Below are 14025 nucleotides of genomic sequence, written 5' to 3'. Positions count from 1 at the left end.
TCTGTATATTAGGTTTATTTTGTTTTTGTTTTTTGTTTTGTTTTTTGAGGTCGAAGTAACACTATGGGTAGCCACAAGTAGTCAAAACAAAAATGAAAACCAGGTGTGGTGGCCCATGCCTTTAATCTCAGTACTTGGGAGGCAGAGGCAGATGGATCGCTGTGAGTTCGAGGCCAGCCTGGTCTACAAAGCGAGTCCAGGACAGTCAAGGCTACACAGAGAAACCCTGTCTCAAACCCCCCCCAAAAAAAGAAAAAACAAAAACAAAAACACCCCAAACCTGTAGTCTGACAGGCTAAGTTCAAATCTGGTGTCAAAAGTACCCTATATCCCAGGATACCTGCTTAAAGCAATTTAACCTACTTAAGCCTCAGTTTCCTCATCTGTCAAATGGGGGAACACCATTAGCACACTGATTTCATTGAGGAGAAACTCTCAAAAGGTGTGGTCCAGGGTGGTAGGTTTAGTGTTTCCTCCTTGCACGAGAGAGAAAAAGGATGCACCTAGGACTCTTGCTCTGTGCACTGTGGGCAGACAGACTTGCTTGTTTTACATGTCTGGCCAGGGGTCGGGGATGTAGCTCAGTGGAGGAGCAGTTGGCAGCAAAAGGCCCTGCGCTTGGCCCATGGCGCTAAGTAGATGGATGCTTTGGGTTTTATTCCTCAATTGCTGGGGATGGATCCCAAAATGTACACCTGCCAAGGAAATATTGTGCCCTCACCTCAGAGCCACAGGCTTCACAGAAGAGCTCCCAGAATCGCACACTTTCAAAGCTTAGGCATTACTTTCCAGGCACTTGGCCACAGAATCCGGAGTCCTAGTGCCCTATGGATGCACTAAGTCACCAGTGGCACGTCACTGCTGGGAGGGAAAGCATCCCCCACCCCTCTAGGCTGGCTGGAATTTCCCTCCACAGCAGAGCTAGCCCCTGAGTTTTTAGAGATGCAGTTCTACCAGTTAGAGAAGAGGAATGGGGAAGGGGTGTATGCATGAAGTCTGGGAACTGACTGTGTACTATCTAGTGGGTTTTAGTATATGACTGAGACATTCTTCACCATGACATTAGAGCATTTCCAGCACCCTCTTTTTTTATCATCATCATCATCATTATCATTTATTATTATTATTATTACTATTACTGTTATTACTATTAGACAGGGTTTCTCTGTGTAGCCTTGGCTGTCCTGGAACTCCCTTGGTTGGCCAGGCTGGCCTCGAACTCAGAGACCTATATGCCTCTGCCTCCTGAGTACTGGGATTAAAGGCATACACCAACACTGCTCATCTCCAGCACCCTAAGATTCTTTTCCTTGCTGTCCCTGAGGCAATGTTTCTATAAGGTCTTATTCATAGGCCATCCCAGTAAGTTGGATCCATTTACTATCCAAGAGAGAAGCTTCGTTGGTCCTGGCATTAGTGTATTTTTTCCTTTGGTCTTTAAAAAAAGGAAAACCATTTTCAGGAAGGAGTGGGTTGAAGGCAGAGTCTCACTGGAGCCCAGGTTGACACTGAACTCACTGTGTAGCTGGGTGTATGAGTGCTCCACCATGCTGGGTGTATGAGTGCTCCACCATGCTGGGTGTTATGAGTGCTCCACCATGCTGGGTGTATGAGTGCTCCACCATGCTGGGTGTATGAGTGCTCCACCATGCTGGCTCTGTAATAGGAACCACAACTACGTTTTTGTTTTTGTTTTTGTTTTAAATATTTTTAATTTAATTTTTAATTCATGTGCCTTGGTGTGAGGGTGTCAGATCTTGGAGTTACAGACAGTTGTCAGCTGCCATGTGGGTGCTGGGAATTGAACCCGGGACCTTTGGAAGAGCAGACAGTGCTCTTAACCACTGAGCCAACTCTCCAGCCCCACAACTACGTTTAGACATGTATTCAATGTTCTCTCTCAGACAGTTACTTATTTTTGAGATTGCTATGTAGCCCAGGCTGGCCTTAGACTTTCGGTCCTCCCACCTCAGGTTCCTGAGTGCTGGTGCTACAGGTGTGCTGAACCACACCCCACTCACACACTTACTTCTGTCCCCTACATCCTACTCCACATCCTAGTACAGTGTCTTCCGTCTCAGCTTTCTAACTCTAGGGTATTTCCCCTATCCAGTGCCAGGTGGAATACCGTTGGTCGTCTGTGGACAGCACGCATTTGTGTGAGAGGAGGAGGAGGAATTGAGGAGGACTGGTGGGGGTGGGCAGGGAAGCAAGGTTAAAATTTCATTTTCTCCTGTTTACTCCTCTGATGTGTGTTTATTGAGCATCTACTTTTCCCAAGCATTGTCTGATCCTGGAGCATTTTTCTGGAAGAGTCATATTATTTGGCATTTGGCTTAGTGTTTTAGCCTAACCTACCTTAGATGCCTGATTTTTTAAAATTTTCATTTATTTATGTAGTATTTATTCAATATTATGCCTCATGTGTGCCTGTATACCAAAAGAGGGCACCAGATCACATTATAGATGGTTATGAGCCACCATGTGGTTACTGGGAATTGAACTCAGGACCTTTGGCAGAGCAGCCAGTGCTCTTAACCTCTGAGTCATCTCTCCAGCCCTAGATGCCTGAATTTTAAAACCATCTACCTTGGATCTGCTAAACTTGGTATCTTTGGTTCTTTAACAAACAAACAAACACACTAAAACAGGGTCTCACTATGTATCCTTGGTTGGCCTGGAACTTGCTATGTAGACCAGGCTAGCCTGGAACATGTATCTGCCCGGCCCTGTTGCTTCTTTGATGCCATTTGGAGGCCGATAGGCCCATGTGAATATCCAGAGGAAGCTCATTTCCTTGTTCATCCAGACTGCAGCCACATCAAGCCTCGGGTACAGGTGGGCCCAGGTGGGCCCTGTTACAAGAGCTGGTTTTCCATGGGGGTCTCACGATCTTTCAGGGCTCTTCAGTCCTGTCCTTCAAAGCTTCATAAGGGACAAAGGAAGACATATTGGAAGGAATGGCCATTGAGCAAGTTGGAGTATGTGTGGAAAAAATGCATGTTTGGAAGAGACCAAACACAACCCGGCATGGCGCACGCCTTTAATCCCAGTACTCGGGAGGCAGAGGCAGGTGGATCACTGAGAGTTTGAGGCCAGCCTGGTCTACAAAAGTGAGTCCAAGACAGTCAAGGCTACACAGAGAAATCCTGTCTTGAAAAGAAAGAAAGAAAGAAAGAAAGAAAGAAAGAAAGAGAAAGAAATGCCTTTCTATTAGGTTCCCATTGTGTTTGGGACTTTGCTTTATTGAAGCCCCCTAGACTTCAGTTCTGGGGGAAACTTGCTCAAAGGCCTCAAAGTTGATTAAAAATGGAGCCCCAATAGGGATCCCTAAGGCTTAGAATCCAGGGACCTCAGGACTGCTAAGGACTCCAACTTCCACATCTAATTCTAATGACATCAGCAAAAGCCACAGGATGACAGCAAAGCCTGGCGTCATGCTTCTGGTTGGTTTGAGATAGGGACTCATGTAGCCCAGGTTGGCCTCCCACTCTCCACATAGCCAGAGATGACCTTAAACTCCTGGTCTCCCTGCCCTACCTTCTGAGCACTAGGGTCCTCAGGGGTCATCACCACCCATGGTCTGTTCTGTCTGCAAACCTCTGCTGTGTTAACTGTGGGCAGACACTGCCCCGCCACCCCCGCCACCGCCTCCCCTGTCTCCTTCTGGGACTTAATCTGGGCTCACTGAAAGCTCTTCTTCCTGGCGTCCATCCTCCGTCAGCTCAGCCACCAGCCATGGCCCCACTCGTGTATTTTCCTGATTTTTGCTGTGCTGTGGATGGACCCAAGCGTCTCACAAGTGCTTCTTCCCGTTGCCAGTTTAGATGAAGTCCAGTAGTCAGACCCCACAGAAGGTAACTGATTCTCCTGTGGCAGCTGCCTCACAAGGACACACTGGCCTGAGTCAGTTGGCTTTGTAACGGTGACGCCATGTTGAATATAATCATGGCCACTCGTTGTTAACACACACAAGTATCTGGAACTGAGGATTTTGGCATGGGCTGAAGGTCATCGCTGTTGGGTATGGTGACCTTTGCTGGTGACCTTACTGGGATTATTGGGTTGAAGAGAAATGTTTCTTCCTAGCCAGGAGCTCCTTCACCAATGGTTAGAAGAGGCCAAAGTTTTCAAAGCGGGGTGCTGGGGGATTCTGTTTAGCACCAAGGAGAGCAAAAAAGGGAGCAGGCTTGAACAGTCCTCAGTTTACATATGGGCAGGCAAAGGGCAGACAGAGTGGAAAATGGGGCACTCACCACTCACCTCCCTTGTCCTCCGGATGTAGTTGTGCAAGGTTGAGTGGGACTTCTTGGCACACAAGTGCTTGGCATCCAGAATATAGGAAGTGCTCAATAAATATTTTTTTAACCATTGTTGATTATTTTTGCTCAGTGCTTGGTACAGAATAGATGCTCAATAAATCTGATTTCCCACATGGACCAGTCTAACCTTTGTTGGGGGTGGTGGTGGCTGGTGGGTGGCTCATGGCTGAATGAGGTGGGAAGGAGCCATAGCCAAGACCTGCCTCCTCCCCACTCACTCTCTTGTGTCTTCCTCCTGGCCTTACAAGTCAGATGACATGGTGCTGACTGTTCCCATTTTCCAGAGGGGAAACTGAGGCCCTGAGAGGGTCATCTTTACTTTGAATTTTCAATGAGTGTCTTATCAGGGTGGGCTGGGAATGCTGGGTGCTGGTGGGGAGTCCCAAAGGCCTCCTGGAACAGCTACATTTACTCATAGGAAGTCGGAGGCACCGGGGGCCTTCCAGGCTCGGGATGAGGGACGGTCACAACGGCCCAGCCAAGGTCAGAGCCAACTTCGAAGACAGTCCAGCCCTGCCCCCAGCAGGCAGGTGAGCACTGCCAACCACCAACCCTCGTGAGTGGTCATCGCCTCTCCCCACACCCTCAGTTCCAGAGAGGTTCCCTGGGCAGGGTGGTCCTCTGTGAGAAGGGCAGGGCCCTAGCATGGGGTTGTACTCCACTCTCTCCATGGGCCAGAAGCTCTTGGCAAGCTGTGATGGACTCCATCCGAATCCTTTGAAGATGCCCCCTCTCAGACTGTCTCCTCGGAGGCACCTACTATCTTGAGATCTCTGAGAGCCACAGGTGCATCAGGCAGGCTCTTGGGGCTGCCTCTTCCAGCATAGGATTGGATCTCAAATGAAACTTAGAGGGCTAGGCACACCCCGATGGCACAGTTACCCATGGTGGAAATTCCGGCACCTGATAGCTCAGGTTAGAAAGAATACCTTAGGGAGGGGAGTCCGGAAAGTGAGCAGCTCCCTGCAGATCTCTTTCTGGAGCCGAGCAAAGTGGGTGAGAGGGGAGAGCTGCAAGCCAGAGGGAGAGCCGCGGGTTTCTACCTGCTTTGATCCAGGCTTCTAGGAAGACACAGCCTCACCTCACAGTCTTGCTTCTTCTGGGGTTTGGTTAAGACAGACAGCGACTACCCAGTGCAGTCCGGAGCCTCACCCACCCCCTTCACCTCATCCGCAGGTGACCAAGCCCTCTGCCAAGCAGGCGGAGCCAGCCCGGCGGAGCCGAACAGATTCCCCACACTCCAAGAGTCCTGAGAAACGGCCTGAGGGAGACCCGCGCCTCCAGAGGACCCCACCACCTGCCAGGACATCAGCCAGGCCCCCTGACAGGAAGGCTCAGATAGAGAGGCATCGGGACAGTGGTTGCACTGGCCTGAGGCAGCCTCTGGGAGGGTGGCAGAGTCAGGAGGAGCTGTCGGGATCCCAAAGTCCTAACGGACACCAGGAGAAGAGCTGGGGCAGGCAGGAGGAGGGCCCAGGCCTGGGGAGCTGGCCAGAACTCGAGGGTCCCAGCCTGGAGGGGATATGGAGGGGCCCTCCCCAGGAACACAGAGAAAGGTGGGGACAGTCAGAGGCCTGGGAAGAACTCTCTGGTAATGGGATACAAGGGGGGCCCCCAAGGGGCCAAGGTAGCCTTCAGGAGTTGTCCAGGTCCCACCAGGCTACGATTCCCCAAGACAACTCCTGGGCAGGCCCAGCACAATGCTCGTGTGCCCGGCCACCTGAGGCCACCACTGCTATGGGCTGGAGGGCTGAGGGAACACCCCAACATCAGCATAGACCCGAGAGGCCACCTGACCTGGACTGGAGGGACCTGCTAGGCCTTCTCCGGGCACCTGAGGATGGGGCCTGGACCCGGCTCCCAAGGCTGGACTGGGAAGGTCTTCTGGAGCTCCTGCAGGCTAGGCTGCCCCAAAGGGACTCAGCTGGGCATTGGCGTGACCCAGCCAAGGCTTCAGGACCACAGCCGGGTTTCCCAGGCACAGAGGACACCCTGAAGACAGAGTCACAGACCCACGCTGAAGAATGGGCCAAGGCTACTCTAGCCAATGGACACAGCCCTGGGCAGCAGTCCAAGAGCCCAGCACAGCCACCCGACCCTGCCTGTACCTCCACCCAGTGGCCAACAACCAGAGTGACAAGTGGACCAGACACTTCAGCCTTGGCTGCTCTGGAACAGACAGGTCGCCTAGAGAGCCACAGCCCACCAGACCTGGCGGTAAGTTTGCCCCATATCTGAAGAGTGTGCGGAAGAGGCCATTGTTTCAAATTATGTGCTCTCTGCAAACCTCTCACCCCCACCCCCACCCCCACCCCACCCCACCCCCGTCCCCAGTGCCACACTGGACAGCAAGGCATCTGGCAGTCCTGTCATCAGCTCACAGGCAGTGTGGCAGGCTACATATGCCATGCACAGTGAAGAGGCAGCTACCACTGTCCCCACTTTATAGATGATGCAACTATACTATAAGTATGATGAGGCCCATACTCATGAGAACTTCCCGGGGTCACACCTACAGGAGTTTTGATAAATGATATCAAAGTGCATACTCCAAAGGCTCTTACTGAACTATGAGCCTCTCTCTCTCCCCCATACCACCCCAAGTCTGTTCCTTTTTTTTTTTTTTTAAGATTTATTTATTTATTATTTATACAGTATTCTGGCTGCATGTGTGCCTGCATGCCAGAAGAGGGCAGCAGATCTCATTACAGATGGGTATGAGCTACCATGTGGTTGCTGGGAATTGAACTCAGGACCTCTGGAAGAACAGCCAGTGCTCTTAACCTCTGAGCCATCTTTCCAGCCCCCGAGGCTGTTCTTAGTTGACTGTCTAATTCAGCCCAGAGACACCAGGGGTGTAGGGTCAGATGACATAGCCTCAAATTGGCTGTGGGGGCAGGGCAATCACAGGATGCTCAGGGGCCAGGGGTCGAGATGAGGTGAGGTAAAGGATTCAATGATGTGCCCCAATGGTCGCTGGCTTGCTTCAGTCTGACTTCTTACAGGAAAGGTGGGTGGTCAGAAAGATTGGGGTTCCTCTACTTGAGGCTCAGGACCCCTGGGAGAATAAGGGATGGGGACAGGAAGGATGGAGACCCTCTGGCCTTTTCAATAGCTCACACAGGGAGAAGAGGCTGTAAAGTGCTCACTCAGTAGGGATAGAAGCCAGGACAGATCCAGTGCTTACCTGGTGATGCCCGCAAGCCAGAGCACTGAGGTGTGGGGTGGGAGTGGGGGTGCACCCTGCCTGCAGTTCTATCGAAATACCTCATGTGTCACACATGCGTCAATCCAGCATGAAGGGGGGGGGTGTCTCATGGATGACAAAGCAGAGAGCTCACTGAGTCCTTCTGGTCTCCAGGTACTTCTGTAGTGAAGACCCTTGCCATGTCATTCAAGGCCCCCTGTCCTTCCTTCCTCCCCACACTTCCCTCTCACTGTGCTGGGCTAGATGGAAGGCTGCACATCTGTTTTTGCACAGGCTGTTGCTGTGACTGAAGACTATTCTTCTTTCCCTTGCCACCTACCAAATGTCTGTCCATGGTCTAAGTCTTTTTTTTTTTTTTTTTGAGACAGGGTCTCTCTGTCCTGGACTAGCTTTGTAGACCAGGTTGGCCTCGAACGCACAGTGATCCACCTGCCTCTGCCTCCTGAGTGCTGGAATTAAAAGCGTGCGCCACCATGCCCAGCGCATGGTCTAAGTCTTAGGTCTAATGTTCTGTCTTCCAATAGTGATCCCACCTTGGGGCAGGTGACAGTCCCCTTCTGGGCCTCACACTGTGCTTCCCTCCATCTGTCACCTCAGGCATTTATTGCCTCTTAGAATGATGGGTACAGGTCCGTGGTGTGGTTCAGGGGAGAACACTTGGCATAGCGTGCTCAAAGCCCTGGGTTCAATTTCCAGCACCATAAGACAAGCAAACATGAGCTCTATGGGGGCAGGAGCCATGAGTACTTTATCTCTGTGCCTCTGGCTCTTGATCCCAGGCCTGATGAGAGGAGGTGTTCAACTCAGTGGATGGCCGAGGTGCTTTATGCACACAAGAGAATAATTGGGTGAGAGAGTAGCTAGGTAACGGATGGGCAAGGAGTGAAGGATGGTTGAATGGATGATGGTCAGATTTACTGGTAGATATACCAGTGGTGGGTAGAGGGTGAGGGTTGTTCATTGATGGATGAGCATATGGCTGGGTGGGTACCATGATGGATGGATCTGGCATGGATGGATACATGCTAATCAATGGTGAATGACTATTGGAAGGATGGATAGATGGGTGAATGGATAAAGGGATACATGATGGTGGATGGATGGCTAGAAGATGACTAAGTGAAGGGTGGATGTAGAGCGGATGATGGACAGTGACGTGCAGTGGGCGACAGGAGGGTAAGGCAGGATAGATTTGGGACAGCTGGATTGACAAATGGATCTGGTGATGTTGGGTGTACAGAAGATAACTGGAAAAGTTAGAAGGCAGATGACTCATAGGAGATGACCTAGGCTAAGCTGTGTTCTTTCTTATCTCCAGGTCCAGCCAGAGGAACTGGAGGTGTCAGAACCAAGCCGAGGTGAAGACTCACCAGCTGACCAGAAGCAGGCTGACTCGGTAGTTGGGTCCTAGGCTTGGGCACGTGGGGAAGGGAAAGGAAAGGCAACCAGGCTGGAGGTTGGGATGGGCTTCTCCAAAGAGCTCTGGGACCATCCAGACCCAGGCTGGCCCCGCTATGAGGCTTTGAGAAGAGGAGCTTTGGAGGAGGTGGTCAGCAGAGGCACCCATCGGGTGGGGATGTGGGTGGGGATGGTCCATGGGTCAGAAGCCCAAAGCTCTGCTTCTGAGTTACTGGCACACTGTCTTTCCCTATGCAAACGGCAGCTTGGGCCCATTACTTCCTGAGGGCAATGTTCTCTTGGGATTAGAGGGCTGGGACAGGCTTCATGGGTGGGGCTGGGCCATGCTTCCTGGAGCAGGGGTCAGGAATAGTAAAGTGGGTTAAAGGAGGGTGCCGAAGCAGCCTGGAGGGCCCTGGAGGCTGGGGCTGGGGGTGGGCCTGGTTGCAATAGCATAGCTGCGCTTTCTCCCCTCACCAGAAACCTCTGAAGGGGTGAAGGCAGAGGCAGAGGCAGTGGCAGATAGCAGGTGGGGCAGCGTGAGCGAGGACACTGTGGCTATGCTGTTCTCTTCCCCACTGTCCCAGTGCTGCCTCCTAAAAAGCCAGAGGTGGCAGGTGGCCCTGCCACTGATCAGAGCTGGGGACAGGCGTATGCTGTCCAACCCGTCTGTACAGACAAGGAAACAGCCAACGTGTGGCTGGACTCAAAATAGAACCCAGAACTCTGGTCCCCTAGCTGTCTGGGCTGTCTCTGCTCCCCATCCCCATCCTTGCCCAGGCTGCTTCCTGGCTCTGTCCCATATGTGCACTGCTATCTGCTTGGTGGCCAGTCTTCCCTTCTGTGAAATGGGGAGGGGACATAGAACTCTCATTACTAACAGGCGTGCTGACAACATCACTCTTCCTCTTTTGGGGGGTGATTTCTTCATGCTTCCTAGAGCCTGGACTTCGTTAGCAAAGAGGAAGCTACCCCACCCCCACCTCCAGGCCCCCTCTACTGGACAGAAATGTCAACTACCTTATTCATTCTTCACTCATTCACCGGTGGCTACTCACAACACTTAGGGAGCATCTCCTGTGTGTGGTGGTGTGAGCTGAGGCGAGCCAGAGTGAGGCCATGTGGAGGTCAGGGCTGAGGGCTGATGGGAGTATGGTCCTGCGGAGCACTCCTTTCCCTAGGGCTCCCTGGTACCTGGGATTTGATGCTTCAAGCTCCAATTCAGAGACTTGCAGATTCCAGCCAGAGGACAGGGAAGTTCTGGCCCTCTCCTTAACCTGGAACCTGCTGTGTGGCTTTGGGCCAGTCCCTCTGCTTTGCTGGTGACTCAGTTGCCCCAACAAAGATGACTTCAAAACGGAAGCACTGGGGCATTGCCGTAGGCAGTGTATTAAGTCTGTGACTTATTCCTTCTATGCTAATGTCTCAAAGGCCAGGCAGGTTAAGAAGCTCCCAATGATGGCAGCATGTGGTGGCGCACGCCTTGAATCCCAGCACTTGGGAGGCAGAGGCAGGTGGATCACTGTGAGTTCGAGGCTAGCCTTGTCTACAAAGTGAGTCCAGGACAGCCAAGGCTACACAGAGAAACCCTGTCTCGGAAAAAAAAAAAAAAAAAAAAAGAAGCTCCCAATGAGAACAGGAGCTGCGTGACACCTTGTCTCTAGACGGTAGCTGCTGAGAGGATGATGGACCTAGACTTCCACATTTTTTTAACATTTCAAAAGAAATCAGAAATAAGTATTTGATATATTTTAATTGGGGTTTTAATTTGGGCTTCATGTAGGCCAAGGTAGGCGTCAAACTTGCTATGTTGCTGAGGTTGGTCTTGAACTCCTGCTCTTCCTGCCTCCCACCTCTGAGATGCTGAGATTTCAGGTGTGCACCACCACACCTGGCTCAGATTTCCTGGTTATTAATGTTAGAGCCAGACGAAAGATGATTGGCGCACATCACATGAGCTAGATGCCTGACCGGCACCCCTCTTCCTTAGCAGCCGCAAGTATGTATGGAGTCCTAGAGACCCTGCTGGTCGAACACCATGCAGTGTGAGCAAGAGGACGGTCTTTTCCTTTGTAGCTCTGATGGGGGAGGTAGGAGGGAGCCTTGGGCCTTCGCAGTAGCAGAATGGTCAGGGGAGGCTGTGGCCAGGGATGTCCCATCCCACCAATGGGACCTACAGCCAACACTGGACCCTGTTTGACAGGCAGACAAGAGGCCAGCAGAGGGCAAGGCTGGGAGCCCACTCAAGGGCCGACTGGTGACTTCATGGCGGATGCCCGGGGACCGGCCCGCGCTGTTCAATCCGTACCTGCTGTCTCTGGGGGTCCTCAGGTGGCAAAGGGTAGGCTGGCTCCTGAGGGGTTGGAGGGGGTGAGGGTGGATAGAGAAGGAAGGGGGGAAGAGGCTGGGGCTAGCTAAGATGGAGGGGTGGGAGAACCTCATGGAAGGAGAGGACGCTCCAAAAGTCCTGCCAGCCCCTGGAGGATGGGCCTTTCTGCCTCGGGTGCAAGGCACAGATCCCGCAAGCTTTTAGGATGAAGGATGTTTGGATAATCGCCAATCAGCAACTGCTAGCCCGGGCCAGGGAGCCGAGTGGGGGGAGGGGGAGGGGAGGAGGGCCTGAAGGGGCTCTGAGATTACAGAGTGTGTCTCAGACCTGGGCCTGGGCCAGTTTCACAAACATCTGGCCTTACGTAACCCATCTCCTGTCCAGAGAGGCCTGTAAACACTGGGGCCTCTGGCCAGGGGTTTCCTCCAGGGCACAGGGAGGAGGCAGCTATCGGTTGTCCTCTCCTGCCCCTTTCACAGCAGGCAAGAAGCAACCAAGGGCTGGCTTTGGGGAGGTCAACTGCGTCAGTCACTGGGCGACACCTGGACTTTCTGGTTGGCGCTGGGCAGTGACACTGCAAGACCCTTGGAGGCAGATGCCTAGGTTAAAGTGGGCCCTGGGGCTCACAAAAATGAGTGACAGCCAGAATATCACTGGGCTGGTTTTGCACAGTCCCAAGTGAGAGACTTACAGAGAAAGTCAGAGCACTGGATGCCACATTTGTCACATCTGTCAGCTGGGCTGGTTCATGGAGCTGCTTAAGGCTAAGGAAAAGCTTAGGATACCCAGAGGGCTGTGTGTGTGTGTGTGTGTGTGTGTGTGTGTGTGTGTGTGTGTGTGTGTGCGCCCGCTATCCAAGCACTGCTTCCTTGCTTCCCATGTATGTCATAGATTTCTCCCTGCCATTCTCCTCAGGCAGAGGCCCCTGTAAACATGCCAAGCAAATGTGGCTATCTGGGTGCCATGGTCCTTCAAGCTGTGGGCAAACTAACTAAAGGTCCCCAGCACACAGCAGGGCTGGGAGGAGTGGCAGGGAAGGCCTTGGTGGAGAGAGGAATGAGAGAAATGGCGATTATGATAATAATGTTCATAACCAGCAACCATTGTGTATTATCTGTATACCACCAGCAATTATTGTGCTCCTACTATACTCTCCAGCCCCATGTCCCATGCAGGACGTGCCTGACTCTGTTTGGTCCTCATCTTAAGGGCTATTAGATTCATGTTGTCCACACACTGATGAGGACATGAGGTCTCTTCTTCCATGTCATACATGGGTGCATCTGTGACGCAAACCATGCTCTGGCCAATCTGAGCACCAAATAGTTACAGGCCCACCCTTGTGATGCCGACCTCCCAACGCTGTCAGGCTTAGTTACCTATTGTGATCCCTGCCAGATGTGTAGCAACTGGGGCTTGGTGGGTCTGGCGGGGGAAATGTTCTTTTTATCTGGGGTCTAGAATTGTCAGTACTAGAGACAGGGCTGCCTGGGATGTCCCTGAGGATTGCTGAAGAGTCAGAAAGCCCGCTGGAATTTTGTCTCTGCCCCCTAACTGGCTGTGTGCTCTTGGGCCACTGTCTCCTTCCCTGAGTCATACCTTAGAGTCCTCCATAGAGGTGTGGCATGACACTGAATATCCCTGAAGTATGGTGGCTCCAGTCTTTGCCAGCATCAGTCACTTCTGGTCCCTGAAGCTCTGTATCTCCCTTCGGCCAGGGTAAGCTCTGAGCCCTTCCTTTGTGTATCTATTCAGTTAACCAGTGTTTACTGAGGATATATACTGTGGGCTGAGGCCGTGGGCTGGACTCCAAGACAGAGGGAGCCAGGCACCAACCTGTCCCACAAGGAGCACAAGGAGGTAAATACAATGACAGGCACCTGGGAAAATGACACTATAGCCGAGGATCAAGAAGGGGTCAGATACAGGGAGCACTCAACAAAGATATGGGTTCAGGGAGCACGGGGCATGGAGGCGCATGTTGGGAGCACTGAAAGAGGAGAAAGATGTAGGATGATAAGGAAAAGGGAGATATGTGAGGAGTATTAGGCAAGGAGGTGGGCATAAGGAGCACTGGGCACTGTAGGGAGCACCATAGGAAGGATCAGATGAGGGGGACCTGACAAGGATTTTTTTTTCTCCAATGCTGGGCATGGAACCCTGAGCTTTGTATGTGCCAGGCTGGGAAAGGTCCGGAGCACTAGATGAGAAATGGGAGCAGTGCACAGTAAGTTTCTAAGTTTGGCTAGAACATGTGGCTGTGTTTACATTAAGGCTTGAAGGGTGAAGGGAACTTTCCAGGCATCTTTTTGTGTGGGTAGCAAGAGAAAGAGGTGTGCATGTATGTGTGTGTGTATGTGTGTGTGTGTGTGTGTGTGTGTGTGTGTGTGTGTGTGTGTGTATGCACCTTGTGTATATATAGAAGGCAGGAAGGGAAGTGTTCCAGACAGAGTAGTCTAGAGTAAAAACGTCTGTCCTTCCAGGCGATTCCACAAGTCCAGCATTGTGTCCTTTAAACAGAAAAGGCATGAACAACATTTAGTGCAGTCCTCGGCGGGTTCAGGTTATAAGATGCGCTGACTGTGCAGGAGCCAGCTCATACCAGCACTCTGGGCCTTGGGTTGAGATTACCAGAAGGTGAATCTCAGTGGCCAGGAGCCAGGGCGCTGGTCTTTCTGTGGCCAGGCTCTTGGTGGTAAGGGGTTTCCTCTTTGCACCCACTCTCCAAGTGCTGACAACCTTTGAGGAGTGCAGGGGAGGGTGGGATG

The 14025-nt window shown here is 52.0% G+C and overlaps 2 protein-coding genes across 2 annotated transcripts in view; one reads left to right on the top strand and one right to left on the bottom strand.

Moving 5' to 3' along the window:
• The window catches only part of LGALS2 (galectin 2), a 346473-nt gene that overhangs the window by 128480 nt on the left and 203968 nt on the right, over positions 1-14025 (bottom strand). The window lies entirely within an intron of this gene.
• On the top strand, positions 82-12465 carry LOC311579781 (TRIO and F-actin-binding protein-like; the record flags this gene model as incomplete). Its single annotated transcript, XM_084750624.1, has 6 exons — positions 82-103; positions 4741-4852; positions 5499-6539; positions 8849-8926; positions 11132-11269; positions 12433-12465. The coding sequence occupies exons 1-6, from the start codon at positions 93-95 to the stop codon at positions 12463-12465; spliced, it is 1413 nt and encodes a 470-aa protein (XP_084606750.1). The 5' UTR covers positions 82-92.

The sequence above is a fragment of the Acomys minous genome (genome assembly GCF_964271855.1).
Source record: "Acomys minous genome assembly, chromosome: 12".
In the NCBI taxonomy this organism is placed as follows: Eukaryota; Metazoa; Chordata; class Mammalia; order Rodentia; family Muridae; genus Acomys; species Acomys minous.
Note: the sequence above shows the minus strand (reverse complement) of the source record. Positions and strands in the feature narration are given on the sequence as shown.